At 44.9% G+C, this 24,583-nt stretch overlaps 1 protein-coding gene across 3 annotated transcripts in view; it reads left to right on the forward strand.

Moving 5' to 3' along the window:
• LOC137371236 (short transient receptor potential channel 4-like) overlaps positions 1-24,583 on the forward strand; it is a 127,488-nt gene that overhangs the window by 78,367 nt on the left and 24,538 nt on the right. For all 3 annotated transcript variants that reach the window (XM_068033450.1, XM_068033448.1, XM_068033449.1), the window contains exons 4-5: positions 13,299-13,635; positions 24,334-24,473. In XM_068033450.1, coding sequence (XP_067889551.1) covers positions 13,299-13,635; positions 24,334-24,473 — 477 coding nt within the window. The remainder of the gene's footprint in view (positions 1-13,298; positions 13,636-24,333; positions 24,474-24,583) is intronic.

Raw genomic sequence — 24,583 nt, forward strand, 5'->3', positions numbered from 1 at the left:
CAGCATAGTAGAAGTGGTCAGAAAACTGCTACTGTATTTGGCAACAACAGGATTATATGCCAGGAACATCACCACCTGAAAGTTCCCCTCCAAGCCACAAACCATCCTGGCTTGGAACTATATCGCTGTTCCTTCACTGTCACTGGGGCAAAGTACTGGAACTCCCTGACTAACAGCACTGTCAGTGTACTTACACCCAAGGACCGCAGCGGTTCAAGAAGGCATCACACTACCACCTTCTCAAGGGCAATTAGGAATGGGTAATAAATGCTAGTCTAGCCAGCAACGCCCACATCCCACAAATGAATAAAGAAAAAGAGCAGAAGTTTGCAAGTATAATAATAGAAGTATGTTGAAATGAAAATAATTCATAAGTCATAGAGTTATGCAGCACAGAAACAGGCCCTTCGACCCATTGTGTCTGTGCCGGCCATCAAGTACCTATCTATTCTAATCCCATTTTCCAGCACTTGGCCTGTCGCCTTGCATGTATGTAGTTTCAAGTGCTCATCTAAATACTTCTTAAATGTTGTGAGGGTTCCTGCCTCTACCACCCCTTAGGGTAGTGTGTTCCAGATTCCAACCACCCCCTGGGTGAAAATTGTTTTCCTCAAATCCCCTCTAAACCTCCTGCCCCTTACCTTAAATCTATGCCCCCTAGTTATTGATCCCTCTGCTAAGGTAAAAAGTTTCTTGCTCTTTATCCTATCAATGCCCTTCATAATTTTGTACACCTCAATCAGGTCCCCCCTTAGCCTTCTCTGATCTAAGGAAAACAACCCTAGCCTATCCAGTCTCTCTTCATAGCTGAAATGCTCCAGCCCAGGCAACATCCTGGTGAATCTCCTCTGTACCCTCTCCAGTACAATCACATCCTTCCTATAATGCAGTGACCAGAACTATAGACAGTACTCCAGCTGTGGCCTAACTAGCGTTTTATACAGATCCATCATAACCTCCCTGCTCTTATATTCTATACCTCAGCTAATAAAGGCAAGTATCCCACATGCCTTTCTAACCACCTTATCTACCTGTGTTGCTGCCTTTAGTGATCTGTGGACAAGTACACCAAGGTCCCTCTGACCCTCTGTACTTGCTAGGGTCCTACCATCCATTGTATATTCCCTTGCCTTGTTCGTCCTCCCAAAATGCATCACCTCACACTTCTCGGGATTAAATTCCATTTGCCACTGCTCCGCCCATCTTAGCAGCCCATCTGTACCATCCTGTAATCTAATGCTTTCCTCCTCACTATTTACAACACCACCAATTTTCCTGTCATCTGCGAACTTACTGATCATACCTCCTATATTCACGCCTAATCATTAATGTACACTACAAACAGCAAGGATCCCAATACCGATCCCCGTGGTACACCACTGGTCACAAAGTCTGTGCTTTTTAGATAAGAACAAAGAACAGTACAGCACAGGAACAGGCCATTCGGCCCTCCAAGCCTGCGCCAATCTTGATGCCTGCCTAAACTAAAACCTTCTGCACTTCTGGGGCCCGTATCCCTCTATTCCCTTCCTATTCATGTATTTGTCAAGATGTCTCTTAAACGTCGCTATCGTATCTGCTTCCACCACCTCCTATGGCAGCAAGTTCCAGGCACTCACCACCCTCTGTGTAAAAATCTTGCCTCGCGCATCCCCTCTAAACTTTGTCCCTCGCACCTTAAACCTATGTCCCCTAGTAACTGACTCTTCCACCCTGGGAAAAAGCTTCTGACTATCCACTCTGTCCATGCTGCTTATAACTTTGTAAACCTCTATCATGTCGCCCCTCCACCTCCATCGTTCCAGTGAAAACAATCCGAGTTTTTCCAACCTCTCCTCATAGCTAATGCCCTCCAGGGAACCTCCTCTGTACCCTCTCCAAAGCCTCCACGTCCTTCTGGTAGTGTGGCGACCAGAATTGCACGCAATATTCTAAGTGTGGCCTAACTAAGGTTCTGTACAGCTGCAACATGACTTGCCAATTTTTATACTCTATGCCCCGACCGACGAAGGCAAGCATGCCGTATGCCTTCTTGACTACCTTCTCCACCTGCGTTGCCACTTTCAGTGACCTGTGGACCTGTAGGCCCAGATCTCTGGGCGGCACAGTGGCGCAGTGGTTAGCACCGCAGCCTCACAGCTCCAGTGACCCGGGTTCAATTCTGGGTACTGCCTGTGTGGAGTTTGCAAGTTCTCCCTGTGTTTGCGTGGGTTTCCTCCGGGTGCTCTGGTTTCCTCCCACATGCCAAAGACTTGCAGGTTGATAGGTAAATTGGCCATTAGCAATTGCCCCTAGTGTAGGTAGGTGGTAGGGAAATATAGGGACAGGTGGGGATGTGGTAGAAATATGGGATTAGTGTAGCATTAGTATAAATGGGTGGTTGATGGTCGGCACAGACTCGGTGGGCCGAAGGGCCTGTTTCAGTGCTGTATCTCTAAACTAAAACTAAGTCACTGATCCCTGCGGAACACCACTAGTCACATCCCTCCATTCAGAAAAACACCGATCCACTGATACCCTCTGTCTTCCATGACCCAGCCAGTTCTGTATCCATCTTGCCAGCTCACCTCTGATCCCATGTGACTTCACCTTTTGTACCAGTCTGCCATGCGGGACCTTGTCAAAGGCTTTACTAAAGTCCATATAGATAACATCCACTGCCCTTCCTTCATCAATCATCTTCGTCACTTCCTCAAAAAACTCAATCAAATTAGTAAGACACGACCTCCCCTTCACAAAACCATGTTGTCTCTCGCTAATAAGTTTGTTTGTTTCCAAATGGGAGTAAATCCTGTCCCGAATAATCCTCTCTAATAGTTTCCCTACCACTGACGTAAGGCTCACCGGCCTATAATTTCCTGGATTATCCTTGCCACCCTTCTCGAACAAAGTCACAACATTGGCTATTCTCCAGTCCTCTGGGACCTCACTTGTAGCCAATGAGGATGCAAAGATTTCTGTCAAGGCCCAAGCAATTTCGTCCCTTGCCTCCCTTAGTATTCTAGGGTAGATCCCGTCAGGCCCTGGGGACTTATCTACCTTAATGCTTTGCAAGACACCTAACACCTCCTGCTTTTTGATAATGAGATGACTGAGACTATCTGCACTCCCTTCCCTAGGCTCATCATCCACCAAGTCCTTCTCTTTGTTGAATACTGATGCAAAGTACTCATTTAGCTCCTCGCCCATTTCTTCTGGCTCCACACATAGATTCCCTTCTCTGTCCTTGAGTGGGCCAACCCTTTCCCTGGTTACCCTCTTGCTCTTTATATATGTATAAAAAGCCTTGGGATTTTCCTTAATCCTGTTTGCCAATGACTTTTCTTGACTCCTTTTAGCCCTCCTAACTCCTTGCTTAAGTTCCTTCCTACTGTCTTTATATTCCTCAAGTGCTTCATCTGTTCCTAGCCTTCCAGCCCTTACAAATGCTTCCTTTTTCTTTTTGACTAGGCTCACAATATCCCGTTTTATCCAAGGTTCCCGAAACTTGCCAAACTTATCCTTCTTCCTCACAGGAACATACTGGTCCTGGATTCTAATCAACTGATGTTTGAAAGACTCCCACATGTCAGATGTTGATTTACCCTCAAACAGCCGCCCCCAATCTAAATTCTTCAGTTCCTGCCTAATATTGTTATAATTAGTCTTCCCCCAATTTAGCACCTTCACCCGAGGACTACTCTTGTCCTTATCCACAAGTACCTTAAAACTTATGGAATTATGGTCACTGCTCCCGAAATGCTCCCCCACTGAAACTTCGACCACCTGGCCGAGCTCATTCCCCAATACCAGGTCCAGAATGGCCCCATCCCTAGTTGGAGTATCTACATACTGTTTCAAGAAGCCCTCCTGGATGCTCCTCACAAATTCTGCCCCATCCAAGCCCCTAGCACTCAGTGAGTCCCAGTCAATATAGGGGAAGTTAAAATCACCCACCACCACAACCCTGTTACCTTTACATCTTTCCAAAATCTGTCTACATATCTGCTCCTCTACCTCCCGCTGGCTGTTGGGAGGCCTGTAGTAAACCCCCAACATTGTGACTGCACCCTTCCTATTCCTGAGCTACACCCATATTGCCTTGCTGCATGACCCCTCTGAGGTGTTCTCCCGCAGTACAGCTGTGATATTCTCCTTAACCAGTAATGCAGCTCCCCCACCTCTTTTACATCCCCCTCTATCCCGCCTGAAGCTTCTAAAGCCTGGAACATTTAGCTGCCAATCCTGCCCGTTCCTCAACCAAGTCTCTGTAATAGCAACAACATCATATTTCCAAGTACTAATCCAAGCTCTAAGTTCATCTGCCTTACCTGTTATACTTCTCGCATTGAAACAAATGCACTTCAGACCACCAGTCCCGCTGTGCTCAGCAACATCTCCCTGCCTGCTCTTCCTCTTAGTCCTACTGGCCTTATTTACTATGTCCTCCTCATTTATTTCACTAGCTGTCCTACTGCTCTGGTTCCCACCCCCCTGCCACACTAGTTTAAACCCTCCCGAGTGACACTAGCAAACCTTGCAGCCAGGATATTAGTGCCCCTCCAGTTTAGATGCAACCCGTCCTTCTTGTACAGGTCCCATCTGTCCCTGAAGAGAGCCCAAGGAAAGCTATTAATGACCAACGAACTGCAGGAAAGTATGTCATATGAAATGGTCATTCAGTCCATTCAGCCTTAGTATATAATTCATCTGTTCTATCTTAATTGTTCTTTCCCAAGATAAATCATTAGGGAATCTTACAGTTTGTTGTAAAAATTCAACAGTTAAGATGACTTCATTCCAGTTTAGCAGGAATGTAAACTTCTGTTCCAGTATTTTTGGCACTCATTATTTATTAGCACTACTTGACTGTAAATGTACTCACTGTATCTAATATGAGAACCAAATGGTCTCCATCTGTGCTGCAATTTCTATTATTCTTTTTGATGCTTTACCAGAAAATCTATTAGACAGTTGACCTTGGGGCTAATGTTAACTTGGGACGTCATCTTGACCCCAGGTGAGCAGGACAACCAAGATCCATTCCATCATGACAACTTAACTGCATGAACACCACCTTAGGGACAGCTGTTTGGGGGGGGGAAGTAGTTACTCATAAGGGTTTTTACCAAGTGAAGCACTGAACACTGGTGGGCATGAGGATCCGGGAGTGGAAACTACCCCTTCCAGCTTGGGTGGGTGGAGCCAGCAGACCCAGTGTTCAAAATAGCTATGATAGGAGAGTATTGATCACATGCGGAGGCAGTGGAAATGCCTGTGACTGAGATGATATAGAAGTAGGAGGAGTCCACAATGTACATCTGCAACACATTTCAGGAAGTCTCACAATATAGAGAGCACCCTGGGGAAAGTAGAAGTCGAAGAGATTTCTGGAGCAACAAAAGGCGAGGAGTAGGTAGTAAGGACATTAATGGCTTCTGGAGTGGCAGCTAAATAGACACCTTGAAAGTCAGCCTGAATGCCATAATTCTGCAGGGCATCCCTGATTGGGACGAATCAATCTGTAATGACACCCACCAGTCTCTGTGTCCAGTACCAGTGATCTGAAAGGAGTGGCCACAGATGGTGTTGTCTCTCCAGAGACTGGCAATGGACCTGCTTTCTTAAGGCCCCCTCTATTTCCACATGAGGGATCTTTAAACAGAGGCCCACCAGTCTTTAACACTGCAAGAGAAAGACTGTCAGAAGCTGATCCCTCTCAGCTAAGCTGCTTCAGTAAAATGATAGTCACCTCAAGCCTCTAAGACTCCAGGGGAGTCATCCCAGCCATCCATTCCTCAACCTTGCCTCACTCAGAGCACCTCATAGAAGTAGTAGGCCTGGTACTAGAGCAAGTAAGTTATCTGGCATTAGTTGGGGAGGCAATGGTGTGGTGGTATTGTCACTGGACTAGTAATCCAAACACCCAGGCTGTCCCCCTGGGGACATGGGTTCGAATCCCACCATGGCGGAAGGCGGAGCTTGAATTCAATTCATTAAAAAAAAAATCTGGAATTAAAAGCTAGCTAATGATAGCCATGAACCCATTGTCGATTGTCACAAAAAATCATCTCGTTCACTAATGTCCTTTAGGGAAGGAAATCTACTGGTCTACATGTGATTCCAGACCCACAGCAATGTGGTTGACTCTTAAAATGCCCTCTGAACTGGCCTGGCAAGTCACTCAGTTGTACTTAACCACTGAAAAGTCAATAAGGAACGAAACCGAACGGACCACCCGGCATCGACCTAGGCACCGGAAACGACAATGGCAAATGCAGCCCTGTCGACCCTGCAAAGTCCTCCTTACTAACATCTGGGACCTTGTTCCAAAGTTGGGAGAGCTGTCCCACAGACGAGTCAAGCAACAGCCTGACATAGTTATACTCACAGAATCATACCTTACAGACAATGTCCCAGACACTGCCATCACCATCCCCGGGCATGTCCTGTCCCACCGGCAGGACAGACCCAGCAGAGGTGGTGGCATAGTGGTATACAGTCAGGAGGGAGTTTCCCTGGGACTCCTCAACATTGACTCTGGACCCCATGCAGTCTCATGGCATCAGGTCAAACAGGGGCAAGGAAACCTCCTGCTGATTACCACCTACTGCCCCCCTCAGCTGATGAATCAGTACTCCTCCATGCTGAACACCACTTGGAGGAAACACTGAGAGTGGCAAGGGTGCAGAATGTGCTCCGTGTGGGGGACTTCAATGTCTGTCACCAAGAGTGGCTTGGTAGCACCACTACTGGCCGAATCCTATGGCAGTTGGTGAGGGAACCAACAAGAGGGAAGAATGTACTGAATCTCATCTTCACCAATCTGCCTGCCGCTGATGCATCTGTCCATGACAGTATTGGTAGGAGTGACCATTGTACAGTCCTTGTGGAGATGCAGTCCCGTCTTCACATTGAGGATACCCTCCATCCTGTTGTGTGGCACTACCACCGTGCTAAATGTGATAGATTTTGTACAGATCTAGCAATGCAAAACTGGGCATCCATGAGGCGCTGTGGGCCATCAGCAGCAGCAGAATTGTATTCAACCATAATCTGTAACCTCATAGCCTGGCATATCCCCCACTCTACCATTACCATCAAGCCAGGAGACCAACCCTGGTACAATGAAGCATGCAGGAAAGCATGCCAGGAGGAGCACCAGGCATACCTCAAAATGAGGTGCCAACCTGGTGAAGCTACAACCCAAGACTACTTGCATGCCAAACAGCATAAGCAGCATGCGATAGACAGAACTAAGCAATCCCACAACCATTGGATCAGATCTAAGCTCTGCAGTCCTGCCACATCCAGTCATGAATGGTGGTGGACAATTAAACAACTAACAGGAGGAGGTGGCGCCACAAATATCCCCATGCTCAATGATGGGGGAGCCCAGCACATCAGTGCAAAAGATACGGCTGAAGCATTTGCAGCAATCTTCAGCCAGAAGTGCTGAGTTGATGATCCATCTCGGCCTCCTCCTGAAGTCCCCACCATCACAGATGTCAGTCTTCAGCCAATTCGATTCACTCCGCCTGATATCAAGAAACGACTGAAGGCACTGGATCCTGCAAAGGCTATGGGCCCTGACCACATTCCAGCAATTGTACTGAAGACCTGTGCTCCAGAACTTGCCTCTCCCCCTTGCCAAGCTGTTCCAGTACAGCTACAATACTGGCAACTACCCAGCAATGTGGAAAACTGCCCAGGTACGTCCGGTAGACAAAAAGCAGGACAAATCCAACCTGGCCAATTAACGCCCCATCAGTCTGCTCTCGATCATCAGTAAAGTAATGGAAGGTGTCATCAACAGTGCTATCAAGCAGCACTTGCTTAGCAATAACCTGCTCAGTGATGTTCAGTTTGGGTTCTGCCAGGGCCACTCAGCTCCTGACCTCATTACAGCCTTGGTTCAAACATAGACAAAAGAGATGAACTCAAGAGGTGAGGTGAGAGTGACTGCCTTTGACATCAAGGCAGCATTTGACTGAGTATGGCATCAAGGAGCCCTAGCAAAACTGGAGTCAATGGGAATCAGGGAAAACGTCGTACCTAGCGCAAAGGAAGATGGTTGTGGTTGTCGGAGCTCAATCATCTCGGCTCCAGGACATCACTGCAGGAGTTCCTCAGGGTAGTGTCCTAGGCCCAACCATCTTCAGCTGCTTCGTCAATGACCTTCCTTCAATCATAAGGTCAGAAGTGGGGAAGTTTGCTGATGATTGCACAATGTTCAGCACCATTCGCGACTGCTCAGATACTGAAACAGTCCGTGTAGAAATGCAGCAAGACCTGGACAATATCCAGGCTTGGGCTGATAGGTGGCAAGTAACATTCGTGCCACGCAAGTGCCAGGCAATGACCTTCTCCAACAAGAGAGAATCTAACCATCTCCCCTTGACATTCAACAGCATTACGATCGCTGAATCTACCACTATCAACTTTCTGGAGGTTACCATTGACCAGAAACTGAACTGGAGTAGTCATATAAATAAAAGCAGGGCAGAGACTAGGAATCCTGTGGTGAGTAACTCACCTCCTGACTCCCCAAAGCCTGTCCACCATCAACAAGACACAAATTAGGAGTGTGATGGAATACTCTCCACTTTCCAGGATGGGTGCAGTTCCAACAGCACTCAAAAAACTCGACACCATCCAGGACAAAGCAGCCCACTTGATTGGCACCCAATCCACAAACATTCAGTCCCTCCACCACTGACGCACAGTGGCAGCAGTGTGTACCATTTACAAGATGCACTGCAGCAATGCACCAAGGCTACTCAGGCTGTACCTTCCAACCCGCGATCTCTACCACTTCGAAGGACAAGGGCAGCAGATGCGTGGGAACAGCACCACCTGCAAATTCCCCGCCAAGCCACACACCATCCTGACTCGGAACAATATCACCGTTCCTTCACTGTTGCTGGGTCAAAATCCTGGAACTCCCTTCCTAATAGCACTGTTGGTGTACCTACCCCACATGGACTACAGCAGTTTAAGAAAGTAGCTCACCACCATCTTCTCATGGCTATTAGGGATGGGCAATAAGTGCTGGCCTGGCCAGCGATGCCCACAACACATAAAACGAATAAAGAAAAAAAAATACAGGGTGGGCACAGCGTGGAGAAGCAGTTGTATATAGGTTGTGTAGATTGTTTGACACTTTTGTGAATGTTGTTCTGCAAAGTTAACATCGCTTGACCTCATCGAGTTCTACATTCATTTATATATATAGCTTGAAACTATTTGCAGTTCAATTATGGGATTTGGACTGTAAACTTCTATCTAATGAAGGAAAAAGGCAGAAGTCTTTAACAGTGAAAAACTTTGGGAGTGCTTGGGGGCAGAATAGGAATGTGTGAATTGGCATTATTTGGTGTGTCGACTTTTATTTATTGAAAGCACTGTATCCTCCTTTCTTTGGCTACTGGCTATCCTGTTCCAAGTTCTCTCCTTCCTGTACAGCCTTCTCATCCTCCCTCTCAGCCAACAATTTCTGTAAGCAGTAAGACTTTCTTCATTGCAATTGTGTGTCAAATACTTGCCATAGAGGAAGTGCAATGGAGGTTCACCAGACTAATCTCTGGGATGGTGGGATTGTCTTAGGAGAGACTGATGAAACTAGGCCTGTATTCCCTAGAGTTTCGAAGAATGAGAGGTGATCTCATTGAAACTCATTGAAACTCATTGAAAATTCTTACAGGGCGTGACAGGGTGGATGTAGATCGGATGTTTCCCCTGGCTGGTGAGTCTAGAACCAGGGGACATAAGGCTGGATTTTGTCGTCCTGTCACAGGAGCGGTGGATTAGATTTTATTTAATGAAAACAGCTAATTTAAATATGTAAAGTCTTGTCCCGTCGCAGAACAGCGGAAGGCCTGCCACTGGGAAGATTGGGCTCGCCAATCTTGGTGTCGGGTTCCTTGATGGGCCACTGCCACTCTGATCTTCAGGCCCCCCCCCGCCGCGGAGCCTGACGTTGGTAGGGGAACAAAATCCAGCCCAATGTCTCAGAATATGGGTAGGCCATTGAAGACTGAGATGAGGAAGAATTTCTTCACTCAGAGGATGGTGACTCTTTGGAATTCTCTACCCCAAAGGGCTGTGGCAGTTCAATCATTGAGCATGTTCAAAACAGAAATCGATAGATATCTGAATACTAATGACATCAAGGGATATGGGCATAGTGCAGGAAAATGGCGTTCAGTTACATGATCAGCCATGATCTAACTGACTGGTGGAGCAGGCTTGACAAGCTGAATGGCTTACTCCTGCTCTTATGTTCCTACAGCTGGTTATAATAATTGTGGAGACATTTGCTGAGCTGTATTTTAGGATAATTGTCATCTTCTTTATGCAACAGTGAACTGCTGCCTTGCTGATGTAGCAAAGGTGCTTGAAAAGAAACTGTGACTAAGAAATTCATGATACTGGTGGCTTTTATTGGTGCAGACAGTGCTGTTCTTCTGGTTGAAATAAGTTGTAGGTCTTCAGGCAGTAGTTGGCACATCTCCCCAATAGTCTCTGGAGAGAAGTGCAGCCTTAAGAACAGAAGGAATAGGAGCGGGAGTAGCCCATTTAGCCCTTTGAGCCTGCTGTGTCATTCAGTAAGATGATGGCTGATTTTCTGCTTCAATTCCACCTTCACGCACTATCCCCATATTCCTTGACTCCCTTAGGGTCCAAAATCCAATGACCTCTGTCTTTCATATAATCAATGACTGAGCATCCACCACCCTCTGGGGCAAAGATTTCCAAAGATTCACAACCCTCGGAGTGAAGAAATTTCTCCTCATCTCAGTCCTAAATGGCCAACCCCTGATTCTGAAACTGACCCTTAGGTCTAGACTCCCCAGCTCGGGAAACATCCTCCCAGCATCTACCCTGTCAAGCTGCTTAAGATCACCTCTCATTCTTCTAAATGCTAGGGAAGATAGACCAAGTCTACTCAATCCCTTGTTGTAGGACACTCCCTTCATCCCAGGGTTTAGTGAACCTTTGATGTAATCCTTCAAAGGCAGTTATATCCTTCCTTAGATAAGGTGACCAAAAATCTCTGAGGCAGTGAAGTGCAGATAAATCTAAGACCTTCGTAATCCACAAAACCTGATGAGTGTCTGTTTGTAGCGACAGATACGTTCTGTAATACTTCACTTTAAGAGCTTTCAATCTATCCTTTTCCATTGCTTCATCCCCCTCCCTTTCATAACATAAATATTTTGGACAATCTATGTCCCCAGTCCAAATGCTGACCTTGCCAGCAATGTTCACATCCCATGAAAGAATTTTTAAAAAGTACTTTTTGCAGAGCTGACCTACCAGGGCAGTAAAATCCTGACAGACACTCCAGAGCACCAAACAGTTAAAATCGATTTGTCGGCAAAGTAGAACCAACATTCCAAAACTAAAATCAAGATGGCCATCTTCATTCAGTATCAGGGAGACCATTTTACAGCTCAAACCACCACTGCATACGTGACAGTATACCTTGGGGCGGATTTGGGTCAAAAGTTTGGAGTAGGAACAGGAGGTTGGTTATGTCCATTTGGCTGCATTTAAATGCAGTGTGGTGGTCTACCAGTTAGCGTTAAAGAAAAATGGCACTATTTCTATAGGTTAATTATTATTCAAGTTTTTACTGGCATATTTGAAGCAGTAATCACCAGCACTGTATTTTACTGAATCTCGTGCCCTAGAACCAGCCACAGGTAAATGGTAAATCAAAAGAAAATTCAATCTGTGCTGGGTTTGTTTGGGCATCAATGGCTTTCATACAAAATGCCTGATATGCGAATTAAGAATTGATAGTGATTAAGATTCATCAATGAGGGGTGGTGTTTTGTGGAACAGAGGTCCACCTAACTTGACGAAAAATAAATCTGTTTAAAGATATTCATTTAAGTCTCCATTTGCAATAGACACTGACATCCAAACCATTGCTTGGGCACCCCAGGCATACTAAGGAGTTTTCCCCTAGTTGATAAACAAATTGCGACTTTTCATGAGCCGTGCACATAGTACGTAAAAAGGCTGTATGTAACAACAGTGCTTGGTAGCATATTGTGCACAGAAACATGACCCATAGTACCTTTCCTAATATGGTGAGCAACCCTCTTCCACTCATAATGAGCGTTAGTTTCCTGCCCGCCATATCAGAAGCTTAGGAGGCCATTTAGCACCCGAGAGAATGACGCCTTGTGGCCAAATTTCTTTAAACCTTAATTTGTCCTTTTAGTTCATATTACTGTATTGAGTACAATTTTAAATATTCTGACAAAATACTTTTTGATACTGATATTGTAAGGTGAATAATATCTTACATAAGAACATAACTTAATAGGAGCAGGAGTAGGCTGTATGGCCCCTTAAGCCTGCTCCACCATTCAATAAGATCATGGCTGATTTTCTGCCTCAACACAATTTTCCCACCCTATCCCATAACCCTTGATTCCCTGAAAGACCAAAAATCTGTCGATCTCGGTCTTAAATATAGACAATGGCCGAGTGTCCACAGCTCTCTGGCATAGAGGATTCCAAAGATTCACATGCCTCTGAGTGAAGAAATTTCTTCTTATCTCAGACCTAAGACTGAGACTTTGACCCCTAGCTCTTGATTGTGCAGGCAGAGGACTATGCAGCCTTTTGGCATCTAACCTGTCACGCCTTCAATTATATATGTTTCAATAAGATCATCTGTCATTCTTCGAAGTTGCAGAGGCCATTAAGTGCATATGATTTGAACTCTAAAACTTTTATTCATCTGTCAAATTTCTCGCCACTATTTCTTAACACTGCCAATTGCAAGTTTAAACTGGAACGATTTTTGGCTTGGTGGAAATTGAGTGGTGGTTTTAATTTTATCTGTTATTGGGATGTGCGTCCACAAGCAAAGCTGCATTTATCAGGCATCATTAGTTGCCCCTTGTAGGTACTGGTGGACATTATTTTAGCAATTGTTTAGCAATTTTCCCTCGAATTGAATAGAGTGCTTGTATCATTGGCTGGAATCACACATTAAGAATGGCCACTTATTACAGACAGGCTGATGCCAGTGGAACTGCATCCTAACTAAGCGTCACTACCTCCGAGAGAGGAGCGAAAGATATTGGTGAGGGGGTGGCGGGTGCAGTTGAATCTCATTCATTGTAAAATTCAATTATAGACATGAAAGTGCTTATTTTAAACTGTGAAATATATGTTATAACTATCAAAGTATGCTGGCTTACACATTAATCAAGGAAGTCTTGTCCTCCTCGTACTTTTTCTTGTGCATTACTCTGCTTTTTTAAGAAATTTATAATTCTTGTCTTGTCTTCTAGTTTGTCGCCCAGCCAAACTGTCAGCAGCTCCTTGCTTCCCGCTGGTACGATGAGTTTCCCGGCTGGAGACGGCGACACTGGATCGTTAAATTCTTGACCTGCATCAGCATCGGACTACTATTCCCAATCTTTTCTGTGTGCTACTTGATAGCACCAAAAAGCACATTAGGCCTTTTTATTAGAAAACCATTTATTAAGTTTATCTGTCATACTGCATCGTACTTGACTTTTCTTTTCCTGCTGTTGTTGGCATCTCAACACATTGATCGAACAGATTTAAACATGCAAGGTCCTCCACCAACCATTGTTGAATGGATGATACTTCCCTGGGTGCTAGGTAACTTATTTGTATGTGACAATTAATATGTAAATGCAAACACTATGGTAATCACATTAAAGTAGTGGCTTAAATGTAGTTATGATGCATATAATATCATATTGTTTCTTGTAATATTTGTGGAACATAATCATTACTAGTAAAGTATGGCAAACTACACAAGCCATTTGAAAACACTTTGGGAGTCAGAATTGGGAGTTTAGAATTGTGTTGCAATTTTGTTTCAGTATATTCAAAATAATCTAATAAACTGTATTGTGCTTAATGTAATGGTTTAGATGAATTAGAGAACTGACCTGTAAAAAAGATTTATTAAGAACAGAAGAATGCATGTAAAGATATTAGTTTTACTGCATAAGTTGTATTCAAATGTAAAAACCAAATTGAAATACAAAAGACCCAATGGCTCAGTTTAGTGTTAGACAAAGTGTAAGTAAACCATAAAATGCTGATCAAAAAGTCCCAGGTTCAATTACTGCTCTGTGCTGAGTTAGTTATCTCAGCCAGGGAGCCAGTGGCTGCTACACTTGATATCGTCAGCCTGCGAGAGGTAGGGGAAAATCATCATGGGTTCCAAATTTGGGTTGTGGCTTCTGTTGGAAAGTTTCAATGTTTGAACCTCAGATGAGTACAGAATCTGGTGGAGCTGAGATGTGTACCATAGTTGAATACCATTCCAAAACTAACCAGGTTTACACACAAAGGTCTGGATTTTATGGAGCCGGCAAGGGGCCCCAACGCGGGCCCAAAAGGCGAGGGGAACCCCACCTCACCCCTTTAGAGAACGTCCGGCTCTATTTAACGGCGCTCAGGCAATTAACTACCCAACGCCGGGGTCACCATCTCTTTTAAGGTGGGGATTCTGTCTCCAAGAGCTGCCACCAATCAGAGGGCCGACAGCGCAGTAGTATCGGCAGCGCCACCAGGAGTGGTGGCCACTGCCGGTACTACAAGAGACCTGGGACCAGGACCAGTGCTGGAGCCCCAGACCAGTGTGGTGGGGTCATCGGGGCCAGCCCGGCAGTCCCCAGCGAATGGGGTGGGAGGATGGTGGTCTTTGAAGGGGTGGGGTGTTAACGGAGGAGCGGCCTTTGCTATCTGGGTTCCTCTGAGGGCACCCGCTCACTCCCCAAGCCCGCAGGATGGCCACCTTATTTTACTGGGTGACTTCCCCATGTGGTGGGACCGCCACCAGCTGCTGGTAAAATACCAGCAGTGGCGGCAAGAGGGCCTTAAGTGGACATTAATTGGCCAGATACACCCCAATTGGACTGGGCACCTTTCCATTAAATTATAGATTTTCCCCTGACTCCATTAACTTTGGTAATGCCAGAGATTAGGGATTCCAAGGTATTTACTCTGGAATGATTGGGCCTGGAGTTTTTGGCCCCATCAGGCCTTTGGTAAGTTAGCTGATTGCAGCCATTAGGAACAGTACAATTAGCCTCAGTGCCCTGGGTCAAGGAGAAGATAAATTACTCTGAGTTCTTGCTACTGATCACTATCCAGTTACCTCAACAGTGATTTCCCTCCAACATTTAATAGTCCTTAAACGTGCACAGTAACAGTCATTGCTCAGGCTCATGCATGGAGAATACCCACTTTGGCAAATTATAAATTCCAGGAGAGGAAAGAATATTGGAATTCTGAAAAATATATTAAAATGGAGCTGAAAAATCAATTTAGTTAGATTAGCAATGTGTTAGATGGAAAAGTGATAAAGGGATATGGAAACAGAGTTAGAACTTAGGTTTGGACTATTGACATGTGTGGAGGATAAACACCAACACAGCCTGCTTCAACTTTCTATGTAACTCAATGTAAAATAAAAATGTACTGATTGAATAAGAAGCTCTGAAAGCATAGATTTTAGCTGTCCTTAGTCCTGCGTCATACCTTGTGCATACCATTTTTCCAGAATTTCTCATTATATTGAATAGACTAATTTAGTGCCCATAACAGAGCACTGCTAGTTGTAAACATTGCAGGGATAGATTTTAAAACACTATCAATCACATAGTGGGCACAGTTCAGGTAACATTGATCTGTGTTTTGATTATGCTAGAGGATATTAGCGTAAAAGGCCTCAATGGAATTAAGGTAAATTACCTGAGATGATAGATGCAAACTGGGGCTCAAGATAAATTTTATGAATTCATATTCCTAGCATGAAACATCACCTGCCAGGAGCACACATTTAAAAATTACCCTTCACGTGTCAAAACCATAAGTTTATCATCTTTTAATTTAATTTCTTCAATTTTTTGTCAAACACAGTGCAAGCTGACCTCTGTTCAAAATCCTGGGCCTAGAAATTCAGGGGTGTTCATTCTTAGACTCTGTGCCTGAATGGTGAGGCCTGAGGCGCACCTGAGATTGTGTGGCAAGAACAGTCAGCCTGCAAAAAGTAGACCAAGATCAGGCCGCTGTAGTGTTGCAGTGGCCGTTATGTAAATGAAGCCAGGAAAGGGTAATCAAAGGCCTGGGGAGAGAGATTGAAGTCTGGTGGAGAGTGGGGGAGGTGTTGGTGGAATGGATCAGAGCCCAAGATGGCAAAGGGGAGTCGCAGGGAAGAGATCAGAGGCCAAGGGAGGTTTAGGGGATCAGGATTGGAGGTTGCGGGGGTAGATGGTCGGAGTTAAGGTCAGGAGTGGTGAGAATCGGACGGGAGAGGTGCGCGGTCGGGAATGGTCGTCAGCTTTCGTTGAATCTGAGATTGAGAGGGGCAAGAGTGATCTACATTCAAGCAAGCATATGTGAAAAACTTACTTTGTTGGTAGCAGGCAGTCCTGAGGTCTGGTTTAGACATGAGCTGCTTCAGGAAAACCAAACTTGAAGTATCGGCCTCAAGCAGGCATTAGGCCCCTTATTTGCATGTGCAAAAGCCCTGTTCTTTCAGGCGTAGGTCCTGGATGCCTTTTATTTCCTTTCCCAATGTGGCAGGTTCCCGGCTGTAAATGGGTGTGCGCTTCCGTACTGCAGAATTGGGGGCTTGGTATATGATAACTAGTGCCTGAAAAACGGGTGCCGAGTAGCCAAATTTATAGGCCCTGATATTTCTTGAATGTTGTTTGAAACAATTATTAATTAGCAGAGGCCTAGAAATAACTGCAAAATATTAGTGCACAAAGCTTATCTTCATATGAAATTCCTTTGTTTGATTATTTCTGAAGGCATTAACCTATTTGTTTTAACTGCATTAGTGCCGCCACTAAAATAGCAGACCACGATTTTATATGGAATAAAAACAAGAAATGCTGGAACCACTCAGCAGGTCTGGCAGCATCTGTGGAAAGAGAAGCAGAGTTAACGTTTCGGGTCAGTGACCCTTCTTCGGAACTGACAAATATTAGAAATGTCACAGGTTATAAGCAAGTGAGGTGGGGGTGGGGCAAGAAATAACAAAGGAGAAGGTGTAGATTGGACAAGGCCACATAGCTGACCAAAACGTCATGGAGCAAAGGCAAACAATATGTTAATGGTGTGTTGAAAGACAAAGCATTAGTACAGATAAGGTGTTAACGGACTGAATATTGAACAGCAGCAAGTGCAAACATGAAAAAAAACAGCGGGTAAGCAAACTGAACAAACTAAGATGAAATGAAATAAATGCAAAAAAAAGGTTGTAAAAAATGTAAAAAAGAAAAAACAACTAAAAATGAAAGTAAAATGGGGGGCTGTCATGCTCTGAAATTATTGAACTCAATGTTCAGTCCGGCAGGCTGTAGTGTGCCTAATCGGTAGATGAGATGCTGTTCCTCAAGCTTGCGTTGATGTTCACTGGAACACTGCAGCAATCCCAGGACAGAGATGTGAGCATTAGAGCAGGGGGGAGTGTTGAAATGGCAAGCAACCGGAAGCTCAGGGTCCTGCTTGCAGACTGAGCGGAGGTGTTCCGCAAAGCGGTCACCCAGTCTGCGCTTGGTCTCCCCAATGTAGAGGAGACCACATTGTGAGCAGCGAATACAGTATACTTCATTGAAAGAAGTACAAGTAAATCGCTGCTTCACCTGAAAGGAATGTTTGGGGCCTGGGATAGTAAGGAGAGAGGAGGTAAATGGGCAGGTATTACACCTCCTGCGATTGCAGGGGAAGGTGCCTTGGGACGGGGACGAGGTGGTGGGGGTAATGGAGGAGTGGAGCAGGGTGTCACGGAGGGAACGATCCCTTCGGAATGCTGACGGGAAGGGAGGGGAAGATGCGTTTGGTAGTGGCATCACGCTGGAGGTGGCGGAAATGGCGGAGGATGATCCTTTGGATATGGAGGCTGATGGGGTGGAAAGTGAGGACAAGGGGAACCCTGTCACAGTTCTGGCAGGGAGGGGAAGGGTTGAGGGCAGAGGTACGGGAAATGGGTCGGACACGGTTGAGGGCCCTGTCAACAACAGTGGGGAGGAATCCTCGGTTGAGGAAAAAGGTCATACCAGAAGCCCCGTCTTGGAAGGTAGCATTATCAGAGCAGATGTGTTGAAGACAGAGAAACTGGGAGAATGGAATAGAGTCCTTACAGGAGGTAGGGTGTGAAGAAGTGTAGTCGAGGTAGAGGTTTAGTTTTAGTTTCAGTTTTAGAGATACAGCACTGAAACAGGCCCTTCGGCCCACCAAGTCTGTGCCGACCATCAACCACCCATTTATACTAATCCTACACTAATTCCATATTCCTACCACATCCTCACCTGTCCCTATATTTCCCTACCACCTACCTATACTAGGGGCAATTTATAATGGCCAATTAACCTATCAACCTGCAAGTCTTTGGCATGTGGGAGGAAACCGGAGCACCCGGAGGAAACCCACGCAGACACAGGGAGAACTTGCAAACTCCACACAGGCAGTACCCAGAATTGAACCCGGGTCGCTGGAGCTGTGAGGCTGCGGTGCTAACCACTGCGCCACTGTGCCGCCCTGTGTGGAAGTCGGTGGGCTTATAATGGATATTAGTAGACAACCTGTCCCCAGAGATGGAGACAGAGAAGTCGAGGAAGGGAAGGGAAGTGTCAGAGAGGGACCATGTAAAGGTGAGAGAAGGGTGGAAATTGGAAGCAAAGTTGATAAAGTTTTCCAGTTCAGGGCGGAAGCAGGAAACGGCACCGATACAGTCATCAATGTACCGGAAAAAGAGTTGGGGGAGGGGGCCTGAGAAGGACTGGAACAAAGAATGCTCGACATACCCCATAAAAAGACAGGCATAACTAGGACCCATGCAGGTACCCTTAGCGACACCTTTTACTTGAAGGAAGTGTGTGGAGTTGAAGGAGAAGTTGTTCAATGTGAGAACAAGTTCAGCCAGGCGGAGGAGGGTGGTGGTGCATGGGGACTGGTTGGGCCTCTGTTCCAAGAAGAAGCGGAGAGCCCTCAAACCATCCTGGTGGGGGATGGAGATGTAGAGCGATTGGACGTCCATAGTGAAGAGGAGGCGGTTGGGACCAGGAAACTGGAAATTGTCAAAATGACGTAGGGCGTCAGAAGAGTCACGGATGTAGGTGGGAAGAGACTGGACCAGCGGAGAAAAGATAGAGTCAAGATAGGAAGAAATAAGTTCAGTGGGGCAGGAGCAGGCTGACACAATGGGTCTGCCGGGACAGTCCCGTTTGTGGATTTTGGGAAGGAGGTAGAAGCGGGCTGTCCGGGGTTGCGGGACTATGAGGTTGGAAGCTGTAGGGGGAAGATCTCCAGAGGAGATGAGGTCAGTGACAGTCCTTTGGACGGTGGCTTGATGTTCGGTGGTGGGGTCATGGTCCAGAGGGAGGTAGGAAGAAGTGTCTCTGAGTTGGCGTTGAGCTTCTGCAAGGTAGAGGTCGGTACGCCATACAACAACAGCACCATCCTTGTCTGCAGGTTTGATGACCACGTCGGGGTTAGACCTGAGAGAACGGAGTGCCTCAAGTTCAGAGGGGGACAGGTTAGAGTGAGTGAGAGGGGCAGAGAAATTGAGATGACCAATGTCTCGCCGACAGTTTTTAATGAAGAGATAAAGAGCGGGTAAGTGGCCAGGGGGAGGGGTCCAGGTAGAGGGAGAATGCTGGAGGCGGGTGAATGGGTCTGCAGGTTGGGAGGAGGACTCCTGGTCAAAGACGATTTTATATGGTCATGTTAAGTGCTCATACACTCTTATCACTGTGTAATTTCTAAGCCTTAAATACAAGACAAATTTAATTACCAAGTTTTGAAACAAGTTAATCAATTGTAATTGTCTGTTTACAGATGCTCCATAGTTTTGCCCTGTCACTTAATTTGTCTTTGCCCATTTGTAACTTCCTCCTCTCATCTACACAACAGATGGGGCTGGATTTATTGCTGGCACCAGGGGTCCCACCGCTGGGCCCGAAAGCATTAATTGACTGCCCCGGGGTGGCCGTCCCTATTAAGGACGGCAGCCCGCCCCCCAAGAGTTGCTGGCCAATCAGCGGGCTGGAGGTTCAGCAGCATCAGCAGTGCCACCGGGAGAAGTGGCCACTGGTGGGGCTGCACCTGGAGGAGGTGGACCCATTGTTGGACGTGTGTCCTCACAACCAGGTAAGTGGGATTTGGGGTGAGGGAGGGAGGGGGATTGGTGAGGGCAGGTGGCACTGCTGCTGTGGGAGTGGCTATTGCCACCAGGGGCATCTCTGTGGGCATAAGATTGCCCAAAAAGGAGTCCCCTACCCCCTTGCCACTGCTAGTAAAATGTCACCAGAGTTGGGAAGAGGCCCTTAGTTGGCCACTTAAATGGCTCAATTGGGCTCTGGGTGGAAGGGCTTCTGCCACATTTCTGAGCACTGACAAGATGGCATGGCAGCAGGAGGACAACGCTCATGCCACCCTCCACCTTCCGTGCCATCTTGCCACTCTTCCTGCCTCACAGCTTGTCCCCAAAGCGCCGGTAAAATCCAGCTGATTATGTCACCTAACTTGGTATCAACTGTAAACTGGATATAAAATGCTTTATTGCTTCATCTAAATCATTCATATATATGGTGAAAAGCTAATCCCCTAGTGCAAATCCCTAGGGAACACCACTTGTCACATCAAAGTACATCCCCTTTTCCCTACTCTCTGTGTTTGACCTCCCAATCAATTACCAACTCATGTCACAAAGTTACCTCCAGTTCTGTGCGCTTTCATTTTTGCTAAAAATCTCTTGGCTTATGAAATACGTTCTGGAATTCTTTATAAACATGGATATTCACCTACCCACCCTGCCAGTGGCCTTCTCAAAAAATTCAGCTACGTTGATCAAATATGAACTACTCTTTACAAATCTATGCTGATTCTCTTTGATCATCTCATCCTTGTCCAAGTGTTCTGCCTCTGATGATGGATTCCCAGTAACTTCCCCACTACTGATGTTAAACTGGTCATTACCTGGTTTGTCCAACCCTCCCTTCTTAGATGGGAATTGACATATGCAATTTTCCAATCCAAAGGCACAATTCTTGAATCTAGAGAGCTTTGGAAAATTATGATCAACACATTTGCAATTTCCTCACCAATTTCTTTTAGTACTCTGGGGTAGATACCATCAGGTCCCGGAGATTTGTCTATCTTAAGTCCCATTATTTTCTACATTACCGTTTACTTATATTAAATCCACTAAGTTCCTCCCCTTGACTTATTTTTAGGTTCCCTTGTACTGCTGGTATTTTGTCCTCTTCCTTCACTGTGAAAATGGATACAAGGTACTCATTTAACAAATCTGCCATTTCCATATTGTCCTTTATAGTCTTGCCTGCATCTGCCTTCAATGGGCTCACATTCCCCTTCCCCTGACATCACTACTATCAGGAGGTCTGTAGTTACCTAAAGCTCTTTTTATACTTGTTCCTTTTCTCTTGACAGTTGTATTTTTCATAGCGAAATATTTTAGGCTCATTTCTTTTGCCAACACATATCAAGAAAATCATGCTTTCCATCCATTGACTTCAATGCATGCTGACTGCAAATGTGCACTTGGAAAGATTACCCTATTGCGTCAAGACCATTATATAGATACGCCGGTATTATCACAGGACCTATAGTTGGATCAAGGACACTAGTCATCGACCCGACTTAATCGCCTGTCTCACACATGATTGAGCATTTGGTTAAATACATTGCTTTAATTGCAATGTAGGACACCAAACTTACACTGATGTGTGAACTGAAGTCATGTTGATGCATCTATCCATGAATTTTAATTTGTATTCTAGTTTCAGCTCTGGCTCAGTGGGCCTCTAAGTCAGAAGGTAGTGGGTTCAAGTCCCACTGCAGAGACTTGGGCACAAAAACCTTGCTGACATACAGTGCAGTACAGCTGGGAGTGCTGCACTGTCAGAGGTGCTGTCTTTCAGATGAGATGGTAAACCGATACTCTTTCAGGTGAATGTAAAAGATTCCATGGCATTACTTGATGAGAGGAAGGGAGTTCTCCCTGGTGTCCTGGCCAATATTTATCTGCAACCAGCATCATTAAAAACAAATTATCTGGTCATTACCACATTGCTGATTGTGGGAGTTTGTGGTGCCCAAATTAGCTGCTGCATTTCCTACATTACAACAGTGACTACACGTTAATAAAAAATATTCCATTGGCAGTAAAGCACTTTGGAATGTCCTGAGATTGTCAAAGGCTCTATATAGATGTAAGTCTTTTTCTTTCTGACCAAAATCAGTTAAAAGTTCTCTTTCATAATAAATAAAACTACAGAAATGTTGAAGTTTATGTTTAAAGATACAGTGTACACTTTCTCCGGTATGCAGATTAGATGGCTGGGAACCTCTCACAGTTATGTAAGAATACTTCCATTCTAATACTGGAGCCTATTCATAAAGCAAATGTGCTTTATTGGTATGATTATAACAATGTTTAGAAAACACCGAACAACATATCTTAAAGGAGCCAGTTAAAAATGTATTTTTAAAATATTTTATTATATTCTTGCAAATAAAATGTGTTTAACTGAAAATTTTCCAAATAACATAACTTGAAATCTTAGCACAGTATGCTGAAAAAGAAATTGGGGTAGATTTTTCTCTTTGCCACCTGGGTAGTAATCTGTTGCATTGGACCAACCACCCTTTTATAGAACCCACCTGATTTTCATTTCATTGCTATCAATGGAATGAAAACCAGACCGGTTTTATAATGGGCAGGAAATTTGCTCTGTCAGATTGCTAGCAAACATTGAAGACTAACATCTACCCACTGTTCTTAAAATTTATAACAGAACATCTGTTATTTCCTATCACAACATGTTCATGTGTGTTTGATTTCTTTAACCGGTCCACAATTTTAGATTTACTGTATCTACTCATCAGTTTGCTCTGACAGAAAAAAAAACTTCTTAAACAAACTACTGTGAATAGGATTTGTTGTCTTTTATAATTTGAGAAATTTTAAGCTGACCGAAAGATAAAGGAACATAAGAAATAGGAACAGGAGGAGGCCATTCAGCCCCTCAAGCCTGCCCCGCCATTCAATAAGATCATGGCTAATCTGACCCAGACCTCAACTCCTCTTTCAGGCCTGTTCCGCCTAACCCTCGACTCCCCAAGATTTCAAACATCTATCTACCTCCTCCTTAAATACATTATTTCACCTAGCCTCCACAACTTTCTGAGGCAGAGAAATCCAGAGATTCACCACCCTCTGAGAGAAGAAATTCCTTCGCATCTCAGTTTTAAATGTGTGCCCCTTATTCTGTAACTATGTCCTCTAGTTTGAGACTCCCCCACTGGTGGAAACATTTTCTCAACATCTACCCTGTCAAGCCCCCTTAAAATCTTATATGTTTCTATAAGGTCACCTCTCATTCTTCTAAACTCCAACGAATAAAGGCCTAACCTGTTTAGCTGTTCTTGATAAGACAACCCCTTCATCCCAGGAATCAGCCTAGTGAACCTTTTCTGAACTGCCTCCAACGCTAGTATATCCTTCTTTAAATACAGGAACCAAAACTGTACGCAGTACTCCAGGTGTGGCCTCACCAACATCCTGTACAGTTGTAACAAGACTTCCCGATTTCTAAACTCTAACCCCCTAGCAATAAAGGCCAAAATTCCATTTGCCTTCCTAATTACTTGCTGCACCTGCATGCTAACCTTTTGTGTTTCATGCACAAGAACACCCAGATCCCTCTGTACTGCAGTATTTTGTAGTCTTTCTCCATCTAAATAATAATCTGTCTTTTTATTCTTCCTGCCAAAGTGGATTACCTCACACTTTCCCACATTGTGCACCATCGGCCAAGTTTTTGCCCATTCACTTAACCTAACTATATCCCTTTACAGATTCTTTGTGTCGTCATCACAACATGCCTTCCCACCTATTTTTGTATCATCAGCAAATTTGGATACACTGCACTCTGTCCCTTCCTCCTAGTCATTAATATAGATCGTAAATAGTTGAGGCCCTAGGACTGATCCTTGTGGCACCCCACTAGTTATGGCTTTCCAACCTGAAAAGTCCCAATGATCCCAACTCTCTGCCTTCTGTGTATTAGCCAGTCCTCAATCCATGCCAACACATTACCCCCAATACCCTGAGCTCTTATTTTGTGCAATAAAGAAGCAGGGATAGGAATTTGAGTCAATCAAAAAGGGACAATTTGGTGGGTATTTTCCCAATTCTGAATTTCTTACATTCCTGGAATAACTATAAGCATATTAATATTTATATCTTTATTTTTTAAGAATATTGATGAGTACAATTTCAGATGTCTTTCTTTTCTCTGGCAACAGGTTTCATTTGGGGTGAAGTAAAGCAAATGTGGGATGGTGGACTTCAGGATTACATACATGACTGGTGGAACCTCATGGATTTTGTAATGAATTCTTTATACCTAGCAACAATTTCTCTTAAAATTGTTGCTTTTGTTAAGGTAATTCCTTTACTACTCTTCCAATTCTTCTCAAGAACTGAAATTTGCAATTGTACAAAAACCTCAATAAACAAATAACTTCTTACATTACGTGGCTGTAATTGAATGAA

Source organism: Heterodontus francisci, chromosome 6, assembly GCF_036365525.1.
Source record: "Heterodontus francisci isolate sHetFra1 chromosome 6, sHetFra1.hap1, whole genome shotgun sequence".
In the NCBI taxonomy this organism is placed as follows: domain Eukaryota; kingdom Metazoa; phylum Chordata; class Chondrichthyes; order Heterodontiformes; family Heterodontidae; genus Heterodontus; species Heterodontus francisci.